General features: G+C 46.3%; 1 protein-coding gene across 3 annotated transcripts in view; it reads left to right on the plus strand.

Annotated features, from left to right (window-relative positions):
* Positions 1–19,443: 19,443 nt before the first annotated feature.
* Positions 19,444–19,895, plus strand: part of MACF1 (microtubule actin crosslinking factor 1) — a 339,595-nt gene continuing 339,143 nt past the window's right edge. The window contains exon 1 of one of the 3 annotated variants that reach the window (XM_082686968.1): positions 19,444–19,607. Coding sequence is in view for 2 of the 3 variants with exons in the window: in XM_082686965.1 (XP_082543091.1) it covers positions 19,620–19,765 (146 nt within the window). In the remaining variant the exon portion in view is untranslated. Of the gene's footprint in view, positions 19,766–19,895 lie in introns of all 3 variants that reach the window. The other 2 variants (XM_082686965.1, XM_082686964.1) reach the window with 2 other exon arrangements.

Below are 19,895 nucleotides of genomic sequence, written 5' to 3' on the forward strand. Positions count from 1 at the left end.
TTTTTTTTTTTTAATATTTTTATTTATTTATTTGACAGAGATCATAAGTAGAGGCAGACACAGAGAGAGGAGGAAGCAGGCTCCCTGCTGAGCAGAGAGCCCAATTCGGAGCTCGATCCCAGGACCCTGGATCATGACCTGAGCCGAAGGCAGAGGCTTTAACCCACTGAGCCACCCAGGCGCCCCTCAAGAATTCTTTCTTGACCATCAGCTTTGAACCCTAAAGTCTTTCCCACATCAAGATGAGCCATGAATGTAAGTGCAGGAGTTTACTGACAGCTTTGCGGAGCCCCTATAGGTTTAGGAACAAAGGAGTAACATGAGCAGAGCTTCGAAAGATTGACCAAGTGCCTCTGAGAGGGCCAGGTGGTGAGGGCGAGGAAGGCTCGATCTGCGTTTTTAGGAGGCACTAGTTGGTCTGCCGTCTCCGCTTGGAGGAAGCAGGGAGAATGGTGGGGACTGATGCAAGGGCATGGACTCGGCCTAGATTAGTGGTGGTAGGAGAGCATAGGAGGGCCTGGAAGGGAGGCAGGCCTGGAGGTAAGGGCCCTACCCTCCTGAGAGGGCAGCCCTGAGGTCCCTGCCTAGAGTCGGTCAGAATGGTGTCCTCTCTCCTGCCCGACTCTCTAGCCTCGGCACCTGGAGGACTCTTTCGGTTCCAGTGATGATTCAAAATCACAGTGGCCCTGTCTTTTGCACACCATAGAGGTCCTGGCAGAAATGACCCAGGCCACAGGGACTTACTGTTATTAATCTGCGTATCATTTAGAGGCGCTTACCTGTCAGACCTGGCTGGAGACCACAGCGGCTCTGGACAGCCTGGACATTTTCCTCCTCCTCCTCTTGCTCAGTACTTTCACTATTACATTATCTGTGCCCAGCCCTCTCGAGGGGTCTCTTGGGGGTGAGTTTCCTCCCGGTGGGCACCAGTGCTTCTGTTTCCTTACGGCACAGAGGGCCCAGCATATGGCTCTGGCCACAGAGAGTAGGGATGTCCCAGGTCAAACACACCCTCAGGATGTATCGAGCTGGTGCCCTTGCTGGCGGCCCAGATTGTTTTGTGTTTGATCTCCCAAAGACTGAGCACATAAGGGAACCCAGGGTCTCTCAGAAAGTTTCTGTCCTCTGTCAGTGGTTGGGCTTTGCTTTATCTCGACAGAGCAGACAGGTTTCCCCTCCTTCCGCTCTGGCCAGAAGCAGTGGGGACTGGACCTGCACGAAGGAGGCCAGAGGTGATGCTCTGGGGACAAGAAGTGGGGAGGATTCATGCACGGAAGACCGATGGCTTCCTCTTGATAGTTCCCTCGCGGGAAGGAGCCGGAGCACTCTGGAGCGAAGCTACTAGGCCGATCAGGAGGCCTCAAGTCTCCGAAAGGAGTCAGTGAACTCAACAATTTGAAAACATCTTCCCCGACCATGACTCTGCCCCCGCAAGCCCCCCAGTTTGTGCATGGAAGTGACCGCCGACCAGGCTAAACAGAACCACTTGTTTGAACCTGTGATGAGAAAAGGACCACGGTTAGGCCTTCCCATTGTTCCGCGAACACTCCCGCATGACCAGGTCAGCCTGGCCAGAGCTTCCAACACAACATCCTTGGCTGTTCGGAACACAAAGCTGCCTCCCCTTGGGGCTTCGCTTTGCAGCCACCAAGAATCCAAGGCTTTGCTGACATGGTATTTTTCTGGGCCAGCTGGCTCACTGTGTCATGCTTCCACAAGAGTGGGCTGGGAGCTTAACTCTGGGTCGTGTCATGATTAGGGGTTCTCAAGAGGAGGGATGAGCGAGCGGTTTCCTGACACGAGATTTTTTTTTTTTTTTTTTTTTTTTTTTTTACTGTAACTGCTTAGAACAGTCTGTGCTAGAGCAGAGTTTTGTTTTGTGCTGGGAGAGAGAGAACATTTCCACAATGATATAGCAGAATCCTGTAAAGATCTCGCCAGTGGCTCCTTTTCTGGTGTCACATCCCATCTTTGTTGTGGCCAGCACTTGCTGGAGACCAAATACAAGTTCATCCATGGGAACAGCGGATGTCCCGCTCTGGCCAAGTGTTACTAAGCAGAAGTGCAGGCCAGGATGACTTCTCCAGTGGCTTATGAGAAACCAGAAGTCTACATTTTCATGAGAAATGTGTGATGTTTAAATGGGGGGGGGGGTCTCTCTTTTTTTTTTTTTTTTTTGAAGATTTTATTTATTTATTTGACAGAGAGAGAGACACACACAGCGAGAGAGAGAACACAACAGGGGGAGTGGGAGAGGGAGAAGCAGGCTTCCCACTGAGCAAGGATCCCAGTGCGGGACTCAGTCCCAGGACCCTGCGATCATGACCTGAGCCGAAGGCAGAGGCTTTAACCCACTGAGCCACCCAGACACCCCTTAAATGGGGGTCTTAATTTTTTTTTTTTAAGATTCTATTTATTTATTTATTTGTCAGAGGGAGAGAGACAGGTGGACAGAGTGGCAGGCAGAGGCCGAGAAAGAAGCAGGCTCCCTGCCAAGAAAGGAGCCGGATGTGGGACTCGATTCCAGGACTCTGGGATCATGACCCAAGCTAAAGACAGCAGCTAAACGGACTGAGCCACCCAGGCATCCCATGGGGGGTCTTAATGTTTTTAAAGAATGTAGAGCAACGTCCCTTCTAGAAAGATGGACAGACATACTTTTCCCTATTCCTTCTGCTAAGTATGGCTAAAAACCCTGGCTGAAGTTAAGAGTCTTGAGAGAAGATCATCCTGGATTTTCTCAGTGGGACTTAAATCCAACCACAGGTGTCCTGGTAAGAGATAGAAGGGAAGACACAGACATTTTGGCGAAGGCCATGTTCAGATAGAGATGGACACTGGGGGTATGCAGCCACAAGCCAAGGAATGGGGGGAACCCAAAGAAGCTGGAGAAGACAAGGGAAGAACCTCCTTTCAAGTTTTTGGAGGGAGCACAGCCCTATTGACACCCTGGTTTAGGACTTACAGCCTCCAGAGAGGCAAGTACAAATTTCTGTTGTTATAAGCCACCAAGTCTGTGCTCATTTAAATATACTATGGAACACCACTCCTTCCTGACAAGGACCGAACTCAATTTGGCAACAGCTTAGATGGCTCTCAAGGACTGAGTGAAAAAAGCCATCTCGGGACACCTGGGTAGCTCAGTCATTAGGGATCTGCCTTCGGCTTGGGTCATGGTTCTGGGGTCCTGGGATCCCTCTCTGGGGTCCCTCTCTCGCTGACTGTCTCTTTAATAAGATAAATAAAATCTTAAAGAAAAAAGCCATCTCAAAAGGTCACACACTGTATAACTCCATTTATGTAGAATTCCTGAAGAAACAAAACTAAGGGGTGGAAAAGAGGTTCCCAGTCGCCAGAGGTCAGGGATGGTGGGGTAGACAGGAACGCTATTATAAAGGGACCCCACTAGGGGATCTCTGGGATGATGGAACACTTCTGTATCTTGCAGTGGTGGTCACATGAATCTAAAAGTGACAGAAAGACACAGAGGCTATTGGGGGTGGCTGGGAAGCTCAGTCCATTAAGCGTCTGACTCGTGATTTCGGCTCAGGTCGTGAGATCGAGACCTGCATCGAGCTCCCCATCGGGCTCCATACTGAGCGGGGAGTCGGCTCGAGATTCTTTCCCCCTACCTCTGTTTCTCTTCCACTAACGTGTACACACACTCTTCTCTCTCTCAAATAAATAAATCTTTTTTAAAAATGACAAAGAACTGTTTATTCATGTTAACTATTCACATTGTATAGTGTAAATTTCTGCTCCTGATATTGTACTACAATTCTCTAAGATGTAACCACTGGGGGACGGGAGCACTGGGTGGCTCAGTGGGTTAAAGCCTCTGCCTTCGGCTCAGGTCATGATCCCAGGGTCTTGGGATCGAGCCCCACATCGGGCTCTCTGCTCAGTGGGGAGACTGCTTCCCCTCTCTCTCTGCTTGTCTCTCTGCCTACTTGTGATCTCCCTCCAAATAAATAAATAATCTAAAAAAAAATCTCTGCCTACTTCTTGTGTGCTCCCTCCAAATAAATAAATAATCTAAAAAAAAAAAAAAGAAAAGTAACCACTTCCCGGGAACTGAGTGAAGGGTGCCTGGCACTCTTCAGCCCTATCTTTGCAACTTCCCGTCAATCTATAGTTATTTCTTTTTTAAAAAAAAGATTTTATTTATTTAATTGAGAGAGTGAGAGAGAGCATGAGTGGGAGAGAGAGGCAGATGGAGAAGGAGAGGCCGACTTCCCCACTGAACAGGGAGCCTGATGCGGGGCTTGATTCCAGGACTCTGCGATCATGACCTGAGCTGAAGGTAGACGCTTAACTCACTGAGCTACCCAGGAATCCTTATGATTCTTTTCTTTTTCTTTTTTCTTTCTTTTTAATATTTTATTTATTTATTTGACAGAGAGCAAGAGAGGGAAAACAAGAAGGGGGAGTGGGAGAAGTAGAAGCAGGCCTCCTGTTGAGCAAGGACCCCTCCAATGCAGGACTCGATCCCAGGACCCTGGGACCACGACCCAAGCCAAAGGCAGACGATCAACAACTGAGCCACCCAGGCACCCCAATTATTTCAAAATGAAAGGTTTTGGAGTGCCTGGCTGGCTCAGTCAGAGTGGTGTGCAACTCTTGATGTCAGGATCATGAGTTCAAGGCCCACGGTAGTTATACAGATTACTGAAATAAATGAATAAACTTAAAAACAAAATAAAAGTGTAATTTTTTTTTAAAGTTAAATAGCATGAGGGAACTTTGGAGGTGGAAGGAGGGACATCTTCTGTAGGCTTTGTTTGTGGTAGTGGTTACATCAGTGAGGACAGCTCTCAAAACTTACCTAACCATTCTCTTAAAATGTGTGCCTGATGTTGCCTATAAACTTTACCGCAATAAAGTATTTTAAGTTTAACGGCAACAGAATATGGAGTAAACAAAAACAAAAACAAAAATACACCAGCTTTCAGCCTGAGTTTTTCTAGTCCAAACATTGGACTATTTTATCTCTTGTCACCCAGGACCTTCCCAATCAACACGTATTCCTAAGGACTTGAGTGTGGGGTTCCACTGCCCCTCCAGCATCAGACAAGGAATCAAGACAGGTCAATGTTTACCAGATGAAGGTGTGCTGGAAAGGAGACAGAGACCCTGGGGCTTCCAGCCTAATGGAATAATGTAGATCCTCTCCTGCTTGCATATCTGGAGCCACTCTCTCCTCATCATCCAAGGAGCAAGCACCTAAAGTCGGTCTGCTGTAGGTCACAGACGGTAAGTGCTTCAGGACATGGAGAAGCAAGTCTGGAGAGGAGCGATTACTCTTTGTATCATTTGGATTGTTATTTCTCTTTCTATATCCCACTTCTCTGTTAAACTGAGTTGGAAGGCAGAGAACTTTCTATGTTGTTCTAACACTCTCGTTCCTTACGTTCAACGCAGCAGCCACTCAAGAATCCTTTGCCCATGATGAACTGTGGTACTGTTTGTTCAGGGAAGTCCCCAGCTGTTTATGATATGAATGGGAACAAATTAGAAAGTGGACCTGGGGGCACCTGGGTGGCTCAGTGGTTTGGGCTGCTGCCTTTGGCTTGGGTCATGATTTCAGGGTCCTGGGATCGAGCCCCGCATCGGGCTCCCTGCTCCGCAGGAAGCCTGCTTCCCTCTCTCTCTCTCTCTGCCTGCCTCTCTGCCTACTTGTGATCTCCGTCTTTCAAATAAATAAATAAAAAAAAAAAAAAAAAAAAAAAAAGAAAGTGGACCTGTTCTCTTGTGCTGAAGACAGCAGGTGAAATACTTACATGGAAGCCTTTCCCATCCCAAATCAACCTACTTAGCTTCCAGTTTGTCATCAAAAGCAGCCCAAGACCACTTTGAAGAATAAAGCCTAAAGAAATAAACGCACATGTAAATAAAAATGCACGCAGAAGAATATTTGTTGCAGCATGATTGGGATTTAACAAACTGAAAATAATCAAAATGTCTAAGAAGAAATAGATTATCGCATGCTCCAAATGTCATACTAAGTAGCCTTGAAGAAATGGGAATCAGACCTTGAAAAAGTTCCATATTAAAACTAAAATGCAGGGCGCAGGGCTGGCTCAGTCAGTTAAGCCACCAGCTCTAGGTTTTGGCTCAGGTCGTGATCTCAGGGTCGTGAGATTGAGCTGCAAGTTGGGCTCCACGCTCAGCACAGAGTCTGCTTGTAATTCCCTTTCTCCCTCTCCCTCTACCCCTCCCCTCAGAGTCTGTCTGTCTGTCTCTCTCTTTCAAAAATAAATCAGTCTTTGGGGGCACCTGAGTGGCTCTGTTGGTTGAGCATCTGATTCCTGGTTTCAGCTCAGGTCATGATCTTGGGGTCCTGATATCAAGCCTGGAGTTGGGCTCTGCGCTCGGCAGAGTTGGCTTGGTTAGTTTCTCCCTCCATCCTGCCCCGTACTCGCTCATGCATGCCTTCTCTCTCCCTTTCTCTGAAATGAGTAAATATATCTTTAAAAATAAAATGCAAGGCATATGGGGTGCCTGGCCACCCCTGTCAGTGGAGCAAGCAACTCTTGATCTCAGGGTAGTGAGTTGGGCATACAGGTTGCCTAACAATAAAATCTTTTAAAATATTAAAGTAGGGGTACCTGGTGGCTTAGTTATTAAGCCTCTGCCTTTAGCTCAGGTCATGATCCCAGGGTTCTGGGATCGAGCCCCACATCATGCTCCCTGCTGGGTGGGAAGCCTGCTTCTCCCTCTCCCACCCCGCTGCTTGTGTTCCTTCTCTCGCTGTGTCTCTCTCTGTCAAACAAATAAACAAAATCTTTAAAATAAAATAAAATAAAAATTAAATTAAATATTAAAATAAATGGGGCACCTGGCTGGCTCAGTGGAGCACGTGACTCGATCTCAAGGTCATGAGTTCAAGCTCCACGCTGGGCAAGGAGACCACTTTAAATAAATAAATAAATAAAATTAAAATAATAAACTGAAATGCAAAGCAACTAAAATAAAAACATAATTGGCAAAAGATAAAAAAAGGAAGAAAATGCAGGTTTCAGAGTCCAGGTGTATTACACATGTATGTATACACATGTTTACTTTTAAAGTGAAATTATATATATACATATGAATTTAAGGAAAAGTCTAGAAGTACATAATAACAGTTGAACACTAACTGTTTTTGGAATCTGGGGTTAGAGACAAACTTTTACTTCTTTATTTAATTTTTTTAAGTAGTAGTATTTTTTAAAAAGATTTTATCTATTTAAATTCTTAAAAAGGATTTTATTTTTTTATTTGGCAGAGAAAGCGTAAGCAGGGGAAGCAGCAGAGGGAAAGGGCTGAGCCACCCAGGTGCCCCTATTTATTTATTTTAGAGAGAGATAGAGCAAGAATGGGAAGGAGCAGAGGGGGAAAGAATCTCAAGCAGACTCCACATTGAGCGCAGAGCAGGATGTGGGGCTTGATCTCATGACCTTGATGAGATCAGGACCTGAGCCAAAACCAATCCCAAACCAACTGACCCACCGCGGTGCCCCATAGTAGGATTTTTTTTTTTTTAAGATTTTGTTTATTTATTTGACAGACAGAGATCACAAGTAGGCGGAGAGGCAGGCAGAGAGAGAGGAGGAAGCAGGCTCCCCGCTGAGCAGAGAGCCTGATGTGGGGCTCGATTCCAGGACCCTGGGACCATGACCTGAGCTGAAGGCAAAGGCTTTACCCACTGAGCCACCCAGGCACCCCCCATAGTAGGATTTTTTAAAAAACCGTCTTAGATCCATGAAAACACACTGACTATCAATTATATTAAGAGTAGTGTGAGGGGTGCCTGGGTGACTCAGTTGTTAAGCGTCTGCCTTCGGCTCAGATCATGATCCCAGGGTCCTAAAATCTAGCTCCACATCGGGCTCCCTGCTCAATGGGAAGCCTGCTTCTCCCTCTCTCGCTCCCCCTGCTTGTGTTCCCTCTCTCGCTGTGTCTCTCTCTCTGTCAAATAAATAAATAAAATTTTTTAAAAAAGAGTAGTGTGAGTAAGGAGGGCACGTGATGTGATGAGCACTGGATGTTACAGGCAACTGATGAATTACTCAACTCTACATCTGAAACTAATGTGTTGGCTAATTGAATTTAAATTAAAAGAGAGAGAGAGCAGTGTGAGCTGACATTGTACTAGCATTTCATTTTTTACCTGTCAGACTATCAAGGATAAAACATTTTGGCTGGAATACAGTAAGCAGATCTTCTCCCACATTTCAGAGGAAGTTTTCATGTGTACAACCTCAGTGGTGGGCAATTTGCAATATCTATGAAAAGTATAAATGCATACACATTTCAGCTCAGAGATTTCACTTCTAGAAATCCGTATTTCAGATATGATATATCTGTGAGAATTGACATTTATATACAGTTCTTCCTGGCAACATTATTTGTAGTAGCAAAAGATGAGAAATTGCCTAAAAGCCCATCATCAGGGTACCAGTGAAATTAATTATGATAATCCATAAAATGAAATTATACACAATTATTTATAAAGACTAAAGCAGCTCTTTATGTGTTTTTCTCTGAATTGATTATTGTGGCCAAGAAATGCAATGTCCTGATTGGTTTAGGCTGAATTTATAAGATCCCTCCATGTGGGTTGGGGAAGAAGCCTTGAGGTCAAATCCTCCTGGACCTTTGTCTTTTTCCTGTAACCCAGCTGTACCTTGGCCAATTCTGGGCACTTGCTCCCTGCTTTGTACTGCTTTGTACTCCTGCCTAATTTTGTCTCTGGTTGGGTTTTTTTTTTTTTAAGATTTTATTTATTTATTTGACAGATCACAAGTAAGCATAGAGGCAGGCAGAGAGAGAGAGCGAGAGGAGGAAGCAGGCTCCCCGCCGAGCAGAGAGCCGCCGAGCAGAGAGCCCAATGTGGGGCTCGATCCCAGGACCCTGGGATCATGACCTGAGCCGAAGGCAGAGGCTTTAACCCACTGAGCCACCCAGGTGCCCCTCTGGTTGGGTTTTGACCAGACCTCTCAGCAGCTAGAGTTCATTCATTTACTCATTCATTCATTCAGTAAATATTTACTGCATATAATTTTGTGCCAGATACTCTTCTGGGGACAGGGGTGGGCTGGAGGTGGAGGAGGTACAGCAGTGATCAAACAGGCACAAATCCTTGCCTTCGTAGAACTTATATTCCAAGCTCTCCCTGGGAACCAATCTCCCCAGAGCTGAGCTCCTCTTTCTTTCTTTCTTTCTTTCTTTCTTTCTTTCTTTCTTTCTTTCTTTCTTTCTTTCTTTCTTTCTTTCTCTCTCTCTCTCTCTCTCTCTCTCTCTTTCTTCTTTCTTTTTTAGGTTTTATTTATTTATTTGACAGCAAGAGAGGGAACACAAGCAGGGGGAATGGGAAAGGGAGAGGCAGGCTTTCCACCGAGCAGGGAGCCCGATGCAGGGCTCAATCCCAGGACTTTGGGATCACGACCTGAGCCCTAGGCAGACGTTTAACCAACAGAGAAACCCAGGCACCCCTGAGCCCTACTTTCTGCTGCTTATGCCCATAGCCCATTGCCCAGATGAGATAAGATCTGCAAAGTATCAGCTCTGTTTCTGACACTTGAAAGACAATGTGGCATCATAGAAAGAGGTCAGTTTTTAGAGCTCAGACCCGGGATGGGATCTTCCCTTGCACACTTCCTGGCTATGAGCCCTTGCTGAAGACAATTCTCCATTCTGAGCCCTGATTTCCTCATCTGTAAAATGGGACGCTGACAGCACATACCTTGTAGTGTCATCATAAGGACTGAATATAATACACTGTTAATTGTGAAGCAGGGAGCATCGTGCCTAAACAGCGAGGGGGTTGCACATGGTAGATGTGTGGGTTTGGGATGTCAGAACCAGGACACTTGTGCTCAGCTTGGAAGGTAGAGTGAGTCAGCCTCCAGGAACTGGGGCAAGAGAATGGAAGAGAGTAAAGGAGAAGCAGGCTCTAGGAGTCCCTAGCCAGAGCACAGGAGCTCCGAGTGGAAGGAGGGGCAGATGGTGGGTGTTGGCCCTGCTGAGATCATCTCTGGTCTGGGGGTCTGAGAGTGACTCGCCAAGAGAAGAGTGGGCAGCAGACTGGAGATGGCATGCAGGTCACTGGAACCCGGATGGCAAGGGGATGGGCACCATGGAAGTCTGGGACAGAGCCTGCCATCACCAAGTCCCCAGGCCTACCCTCCTCACCTCTTAGCCTTCCTCTACTCCCAGAGTCAGTCCCTGCCACATTTCTGTCCCGCCCCTCCCCCACTATCTATAATCTATTCTCCCCAGCCTCTCCCTCTCTACTCCTCCTCCTTTCATATCAATTTTCAATCATGCTCAAATCTTTCCCTGCCTCAAAACAAACAACCAAACAAACTTCACATCCCTCCAATTACTACCCTATCATTTCTCCTTTCCTTCCCTGCCAGACTTCTCCATCTCCTTCTCAACACAGGCCAGCCTGGCTGATACCCTCCAAAGTCCCCTGAGCCCGTTCACACCCAATCACCAGTAACACAGAAAGTCGTGCTGAGCCTCCTGGTGTAGGCGCTCTTCATCTCTGGGCCTGGAGTCTGCAAGGGTGAAAGTGGAGACAGGGCTGGTTTCCCTGTGCAGCAGAAGAGGGATCCAAGGCCCCCGTGCTGCCTCCCCTATAATTAGAAACAGCATAATGATAAGGAACATGTGTGCTGCATTGCATGTCACAAAGGGACCTCACATGTTCCCTGCTCAGAGGGCTTCAGTGCTTTCCTGATCACACACACAATAATTCCAGACCGCTGTGACCAGGGCCCCCTCTGGGGTCTAGCTCCTGCCCTTCTCCGCAACCAGCCTCATCCAGAATTCCACCCACTCACCCTGCTCCTCCCACGCCTGCTGGCGCTCCCTAAACACACAAAACTTATTCTTGCCTCAGCGCTCTTGCATTTACTGTTTCCTTTGCCTGAAACATTCCTCCTCTACATCGCCCGATTTGGAAACTTCCAGCCACATGTGCCTGCTCCAAATTGAGACGTGCTGTGAGTGTCAAAGGCACACGGGATTTTTGAGGACCTAGTTCACAAAAAAAGATGTTTAAATATCTAATTTTAGGTACACCTGGGTGGCTCAGTGGGTTGGGGCCTCTGCCTTCCACTGGAGTCATGATCCCAGGGTCTTGGGATCGAGCCCCGCATTGGACTCCCTGATCGGCGGGGAGCCTGCTTCCTACTCTCTCTGCCTGCCTCTCCGCCTGCTAGTGATACCTCTCTGTCAAATAAATAAATGAAAAAATCTTAAAAATATAGCTAATTAATTTTTAATGTCAATTACTCTTAAAAAATGACAGTATTTTGGATATGTGGGATGCAGAGGATTGTCGATATTTGAGATGTATCACCCAAATTAATTTCACCTGTTGCTCTTTACTTTTTTTAAATAGACTTTGATTTTTCAACTGGATTTAGGTTCACAGCCAAACTGAATGGCAAGTCCAGAGAGTTTCCATATACCTCCTGCCCCATAGACACACAGCCACGCCTGCTACCATCGCCCTGCATCACAGTGATACATACCCGTGGTGGTACCAGACACAGTGGTTACCATCAATAAACTTCCATGAACCCGACACATCACCATCAGAAGTCCACAGTTTATATTAAGGTTCACTTTTAATGTTGTACATTCTGTGAGTTTTGACAAATGCGTAATGACATTTATCCACCATTCAGAGTACAGCCCTAAAAACACTCCATGCTCTGCCTGTCCATCCCTCCCTCCCTCCCCCATAAACCCTGGCAACGAGTGATGTTTGTTTTTTTTATTTTCCTTCTTGTGGCTTCTAGAAATTTTAACATAATTTAGCTTGCACCCTGTTTCCATCAGACAGCACCCTCTAGAAGTTCACAGGTCGGTCTGTCTTCTTCTCTTCGGGTCTCGGCTCCAAGATCACCTCCTCAGCAAGGCTTTCCCTGACCAGCCCACTCTATCTAAAATAGCAGTCCTGGGACACCTGGGTGGCTCAGTTGGTTAAGCAGCTGCCTTCGGCTCAGGTCATGATCCCGGCGTCCTGGGATCGAGTCCCACATCGGGCTCCTTGCTCGGCAGGGAGCCTGCTTCTCCCTCTGCCTCTGCCTGCCATTCTGTCTGCCTGTGTTCGCTCTCTCCCCCTCTCTCTGATAAATAAATAAAATCTTTAAAAATAAAATAAAATAGCAGTCCCATATTTTCCTTTCTACTTTATTCTTCTTCCTGTCAGTTTTTTTTTTTTTTTTTTTTTTTTTTTTTTTTTGGCGCCCAGCGTGGGGCTTCCTGTCAGTTTTATTAAAAACTGTATCACACCAAAATGTAGTTATACATTTAATGTCTGTCTCCCCTACTAGACTTCAAGTTCTGTGGACACAGATACTTCCTCTGTCTTGTTTTTCACTGTGTCCCCAGCTCCTCTAACAGTAGCTGGCACACAATAGGTTCCCAATAAGTACTCGCTTAATTAATTAATTAATTTCAATATTGCTAAAGCCAAAAGTGTCTTGAGCCAAGTAACTGAAATGACCATGATGACAACAATGAGAAGAGACAGAAGTCTCCCCTGGCGACTCTCTTGAAAGTAAAGGATCTTCTATACTGATCTTCTGTGTGTGTCTGGTTTAAAGTGGTCCAGGTCCATGCCAAAACCAGTCTCCGGGGCCAGGGGAAAAGCCTATCACCTACTGCCTTAGGCACTGCCATTTTCATTCCTTTCCACGCTCAACTTTTTTTTTTTTTAAGATTTTATTTATTTATTTGCCATAGAGAGAGATCACAGGTAGGCAGAGAGACAGGAAGAGAGAGAGGGAGAAGCAGGCTCTCCGCTGAGCAGAGAGCCCCATGTGGGGCTCGATCCCAGGACCCTGGGACCATGACCTGAGCCGAAGACAGAGGCTTTAACCCACTGAGCCACCCAGGTGCCCCTCTGGTTGGGTTTTGACCAGACCTCTCAGCGGCTAGAGTTCATTCATTTACTCATTCATTCATTCAGTAAATATTTACTGCATATAAATTTATTTATTGCTCAACTTTTCAGCCACTCTCTTCTGACTGAAAATCTCCTTCCCGTTGTCGCATGACACTCTCCTACTTTTCTTCCTACCTCCTGGGGTCCGAAGTTGACGCACTCAAGGCTCTGTCCTCCTCCCTCCTCCCTCCTCACTCTTCACTTGCCCTCGGTGAGCTCAACATGGATGCTTAACTTTCTGTCCTTGTCCTCATGCAGACACCCACCCTCCTTCACTTGCCAAATCTAGTTCTGGCCTTGACCTTTCTTCTGAGCTCCAGGTCTGAATATCTCCACTGAGTAGCGCTAGGGTACTTTGAAGGTAGCATGTCTAAAAATGAACACAGTATCTTTCTTCCCAAACCTGTACTTCCTTCTATATAAACTTAGAAAATGACACTTAACCTGTCTGGTACAGAAATCAGCAAGTTATGTTTGGCTCCTCTTCTCCCTCACCCTCCACATCTAGTTCATCCTTAAGTCCAGCTGATGTCCCTTTTTTAAACTAAACTCTTAACCTCTGCCCTCAATGTGGGGCTCAAAGTCATGACCCCAAGATCAAGAGTTGTATGCTCTATTGAATGAGCCAGGCACACACCCCTGTTGATGTCCTTTTATTATTTATTTTTTTATTTTTTAAAGATTTACTTTTAAGTAATCTCTGTGCCCAATGTGGGATTCAAACTCACAACCCTGGGATCAAGAGTCATACACTCCACTCACTGAGCCACCAGGTGCCCCTTTTAAAGGCCTTTAATTCCTTACAATTCTCCCCATCTTCACTATTATCATTCTTGCCCAGTCTTGTCAGGACAAGTTGAAATGTCTTTTCACTGGCACCCATCAGTAGCTTTCTCACCCTCAATTTAGCCTCCCTGAAGTCTATTCTGGTCCCAGCACCCGGAATGATTTTTTTTTTTTTTTCTAGAACGCCTATTGGATTAAGTCCCTGCCCTGTTTGAAATGTCTGAATGGCCATCATCAAAAAGACAAGAGATAACAGGTGTTGGTGAGGATTTGGAGAAAAGGAAACCCTCATGCACTGTTGGTGATTATGTAAATTGGTGCATGCACTGTGGCAAAAAGTACAGAGGTTTCTCCAAAAATTAAAAATAGAGCTACCATACTATCTAACAATCCTACTTCTGGGTATTTACCCAATAGAAATGAAAACAGAGGGTTGCCTGGGTGGCTCAGTTTGTTAAGCAGCTGCCTTCAGCTCAGGTCCTGATCCCAGGGTCCTAGAATCGAGTCCCACATCGGGCTCCTTGCTCAGCAGGGAGTCTACTTCTCCCTCTGTCTGCCTCTCCCCCTCCTTGTGCCCTCTCTCTCTCTGACAAATAAATTAAAATCTGGAAGAAAAAAAAAAGAAATGAAAACAGAATCTCAGAGATCTCTGCACTCTTGTGTTCACTGTACATTATTCACAACAGCCAAGATATGGAAACAACCTAAGTGTGCATCAATAGACAAATGGATAAAGAAGATGTGGTGCTATATGTGTGCAACAGAATATGACTCAGCCATGAGAAATCAGGAAGTCCTGCCATTTGGACAATGTGGATGACCTTGAGGGCATTATGCTAAATGGAAGAAACCAGACAAAGACCAAGAGCACGTGGTATCACTTATATGTGGAGTTAAAAAAAAAAATTGTCAAAGTTATAAAAACAGAGAGTAGAAAAGTGGTTGCCAGGGGCTGGGAAATAGGGAAATAAGTTGGTTAAAAGTATACACACTTCAAGCTATAAGATGAATAAAGTTTGAAAATCTAATGTAAAAGATGGTGGCTATAGTTGATAAATTGTTTTATATAATTGAAATTTGCTAAAAGTAGAACTTAAAACTTAAATGTTCTCACACACACCCCAAAATTGTGTGTGTGTGTGTGATGTGTTAGTTCACTAGATGGAGGGAATGCTTCCATGTGTATTTGTATACCAAATCATCATTGTGTATACTTTAAATGCCTTATAATTTATTTGTCAGTTGTATCTTAATAAAGCTGAAAAGAAAAAAAAAAAGGAAGAAAACCCCAACAATCCAACCCTCCCGTGGCTTCACATGGAACTTGGAAGAGAATCTAAAACCCAACATTCTCCATAATTTCCCCTAACTACTTCTCAAGCCTTATTTTGGACAACCCACACCCCCACAGCTCTTCAAGCCAGTTATTCTGAACTACTTTCAATTTCTCAAGGATTAGATATTCTCTCTCAACTTTAGGTCATTGTACATACTGATCTCTCTGCTGGTAAGTCTCTTCCTCTGCTGTTCTCTCTTCACCGATTCACTCATTCAAGCTCATTCATTCAACAAGCGTCTCTGCGAGCCTCCGGTGTGCCAGCCACTGTGGGGATACAGCAGTTAACATCGCAGACAGCTTCCTCACTCTCCTGGAGCTTTGGGCTGGGTGGGGTGGAGACAGAAAAAAAGCAAGCAAACAAATCAGCAAGATAATGACAGAGTGAGAACTGTTACCAGGAAAATAACGATGTTTAACAAATGCGGTTATGTAGATGAGTGGTCAAAAAAGGCCTTTTATGGGGGTGATTTTTTTTTAAAAAGATTTTATTTATTTATTTGACAGAGATCACAAGAAGGCAGAGAGCGAGGGGGAAGCAGGCTCCCCGCTGAGCAGAGAGCCCGATGCGGGGCTCAATCCTAGGACCCTGGGACCACGACCTGAGCCAAAGGCAGAGGCTTAACCCACTGTGCTACCCAGGAGCCCCTAGGGGATGATTTTTAAGCTGAGTCCTGGAAAATGAAAACTACACCAATTATACAATATTTTAGTTTTTTTAAAAAAGATTTTATTTATTCGACAGAGAAAGAGAGCACACAGAAGGGGAACAACAGGCAGAGGGAGCAGGAGAAGCAGGCTCCCCGCTGAGCAAGGAGCCTGATGTGGGGCTTGATCCCAGGACCCTGGGGTCATGACCAGAGCCAAAGGCAGATGCTTGACTGACTGAGCCACCCAGGTGCCCCTTAATTTTTTTCTTTTAATTTTAAGTGGGCTCCATGCCCAACATGGGGCTTGAACTCATGACACCAAGAGTAAGAGTCCCATGCTCTGCCCAGCTAGTGCCCCAATTATGCAACACTTTAGAGAAGGGAATTCTAGGTAGCTCAGACACTTTGCAAAGCCCTAAAATGGGAATGAGATTAGCTTGTGAGAGGAACAGAAAGAAGGTCTGATGTGTTGGAATCCAGCAAGCACGGGAGTCTTGAGATTCGGTCTAAGCAAGGGCCAGCTCATTATGGACCATTATAGGGAGTTTATATTTTATTCTAAGTGTAACTTGGAACTGTGTGGGGGGTGACATGACATGATTTAGGTTTTAAAAGGTCTGCTCTTGGCTGCTTTATGGATTGAAGTGGATGGGAGCAAAAGGGGAAACAGGAAGGCCATTCAGAAGTCTAGTGCAGTTGTCCAGGTAAATGATGGATTAAGGCAGTCATAAAAAGACAGAAGAAGTTGATGAGTTTAGGATACATTATGGAGGTAGTTTGTCAGCCCTCACTGATGTGGAAGAGAATGAGAGAAAGAAAAATCAAGAGTAAATCCTAGATCTTTGACTTGAGTATATGGGTAGGTAGTGGGGCCATTTTTTGTGAGATGGCAGAGATGGGGAAGAACAGGTTTGTGGGTGGTAGGGGCAGACACCAAGAGCGCTGTGGGGGACGTTGTGAGTTTGAGATGCTTATCAGATATCTGGGTGGGGACGGGGATGTCAAGGAGGCAGTTGGATCTGAATCTGGAGCTGGGATGAGACACAGATGGGATACATATCTGGACATCACCTGTGTCTGGATGTGAGGAATCGCTCAGTGAAAGGTGGGCAGGAAATGTTCTAGGCAGAGCTTAGAAATCTTCAAAGTCCCTCTGAGTTTGGGGATCCTGTGCTCTTTCCTCTGGATAGTATTACTTCACACTCCAGTCTCCACTCAGGTTCATGTTTACCTCCACCTTCCGTTGGACACCTGTCTGATTCCAAAGGGTCCAGAGGAATAGGTTGGAATACAGGATAAAGTGGAAGGAAAAGCCAGGATGGAAGACTACATAGGCTACTGGAAGAGTCTTCCTTTATGCAAAGACCAAGAAAGACAAAGATGAAAGTCCTGGTAAAATGATCTGGCCTCCGTGCTGTGCTCCCTCCCAGGGTGTCCTATACTACTCGCCCTGTCATCTCTGCACTGTCGTTCAAGTATAATTGCCCTTTTGCTTGTCTTTCTCCCCACTGAGACTGTGAGCAGCATGAGAACAGGGGCCATGCCTGTGTGATTTGGTTTTGAACCAGCTGCACAGCACAAAGCTGGGTGCTTGGCACTGATTCCATGCTTAATTAGTGTTTGCTGAATGGATGGATTCGAGAGTGAGTGTCATTTTCCTGATGTGGCTGGAAACCTAGGGGCCCGAGCTACAGTCTGGGGCCAAGTTCAGGACTCCAAATAGTTCTGGGTAAGAGGTTGTTTTGGGGCCCCTCCAAGGCAAGAACCTTGCTCAGGTGCTTGGGTTGTGAGGATCCCTAGTTCCAAGGCCACGGACTTCTGGAGGGAATTAGCAGAGGACTTCAGTTGGTGAAATGGGGGACAGTGAAGGGGAACACTTACCAGACGCAGGGGACATGGTAGAAGGGAATAATTTTTAAGTGTCTGCCCCCTCCACTAGGCCACAAATCCTCAAGGACAAAGACCTGAACAGATTCACTCCCGTGTTCCTGACAGGACACAGAACTGTCCCCGGCACATGGTATTCCTCAATAAAAGATTGGCTGAAATGAATCAAAGCCCAGTAGCCCAAGGTTACTGGCCAGCAGCCAGCTGCAGAAAGCTTGGCAGATCTTACCAGCAGCTCAGTTCCAGGGCAGCAGTGCTGGAGCTAAAGTCCTGGGGAGACAAAGCTGAACGTCCTAGGTCCTGAGTCCCGAAGCCTCTGGAAGCTCCACCTTCTCTCAGCCCACAGCATGAATAATTCAGGACAGGACTGGTGGTCAGATTTGGGAAGGACAATGAGGTTGAGAAGAGGCAAACCATTCTATGCTCTCCAGTCAGAAAGGCTGGGGTTGCAGGCTTCTTAGGGAATGAGACAGCCCTGCCCCAGGAGATCTCCTCAGCTGGTCCTGTCTCCAGAGCTTGGGACCACAGATCCCAGCCCCTGCAGATACTCAGTCTCATACCCAGCTACTGGCACCCTTGTTATGTCTTCCCCTTGGCACCTATGTGACCCTCTCACCAGAGAAGGGTTTTTGCATTTCTGCTTCTGCCTCACGTTTTCTAAGCACATCCCCACAGGAACTTTCGAACCGGTCTGTTGAATTCTGGGCTGAGGCCTCTGCAGGCTTCTGGGGAGAGATGTCCCTATGGTACCAGCCCAGTTACATTTGTGGACCCCTGACCTTTCTCTGGAAGTCCAAAAGGTACCTGTGGTCCACAGTGAAGAACCCTTGGCTGGATCAAAGGTCTTGGGTTCTTTGCCTTGGCTTCAGACAGTGAAGAACAATGGTTACAGCATGAAATTTGCACTTTAACCTGGGCTTTAACCCAAGCCCCAACACTAGCTTGCTTTGTGGGCATCAGCAAGTCATTTAACCTCTCAAAGTCGCTGTCTCTTTATTCTAAAATGAGAATCCTAAAGATACCTACTGCACAGGGTTATGAGGAGGATTTAACAAGATAATGGACATAAATGCCTGGAGCATTGCCTCGCACTTAGTAGAAATTTAATAATGGTGGTTCCTTTCCTTTATTTAATATGGGAGGTACATGCAGACAGAAACCTAGAAGGTGTCAGTGGGTGGAAATCCCCCCTTCCCGTCTCCACTGTCCCTTCTTGGGATCAGAGCCTCATTACCTTTCGCTGGGACTATTGCAATAGTCTTCTTGCATAGCCATCCACACTCATCTTGTGCCTGTCTTTGGATTGCGTTCACTCTTCTGCTTTCCTTCCTTCCTTGGCTGCTCATAACCACATAATTTAGACCAGATTTCTTAGCTTGAGATTCAAGGGCTTCTAAGTTGATCCCACCCACTTTTTCCTAACCTTTACAGAGAAAAAGGACCCAGGATATGGAGTCTGAGGACATGGATCCTAGTCCTGAATTGGCTACTTTCTTCCTAGATGACTGAGTAAATTATTTAGTCAGTTTCTACACCCAGAAATTGGTGATCATAATATGGCCTTAAGGGATCCACTGAGGTTTATATTCTGCCTTTACTGCTGAGTCCAGTGGAGCCAGTGGGCAGGACCAGAAGTATCTTGCTCATTCTTATATTCTTAGCACAGAGCCCAGGGCCTGGCACAGGGTAGATGTTCAGTACATAGATTTGTTGAAAGAATGAATGAACAGGATTGTGAGGATCAGATACGGCAAGACCCAGGTAAAGCACCTCGCACGGTCCTTGCATGGTCGCCCAGGAGGCACACCCAAATAGCAGCTGTTGCTATGCAGGTCACTCGAGGAGTGACTTGAAGCAAATACCATCCCTTCTCTGAAGATACTCCCTTATCTGTACTATGAAAGCACTGAAGGCATTTCTGGCTCTTATTTTCTGTATTACTAGGCGGAGCATGCAGAAACCGCTCAATAAATTTTTTCTCAGGAGACGCAGCACAAGAGTGAGTTGCCTCATGGGGCCTGGTTCCCCTCTGCCCTTTACCCTGTGGGGAAGATGGGGCCTCCTTCTGATCCCTCCTACCAGAAGCCCAGCGGGTATGTGGACCGGCTCGGGCGCTCTCCCGAGCGGAAGCAGAAGCCCCAGGAACAGGGAAAGAATGTGGGTCTGGGGAAAGCGGGCAAAGGAGGGGCAGGCCGGGGAATGGGCCGTTTAAGAACCAGGTCCGGGCTGAGAGACGGCCCGGCAGCCTGGGACAGCGACTCGGGGACCGGCGGTGAGGAGCTTCAAA

The sequence above is a fragment of the Mustela nivalis genome (assembly GCF_964662115.1).
Source record: "Mustela nivalis genome assembly, chromosome: 10".
In the NCBI taxonomy this organism is placed as follows: Eukaryota; Metazoa; Chordata; class Mammalia; order Carnivora; family Mustelidae; genus Mustela; species Mustela nivalis.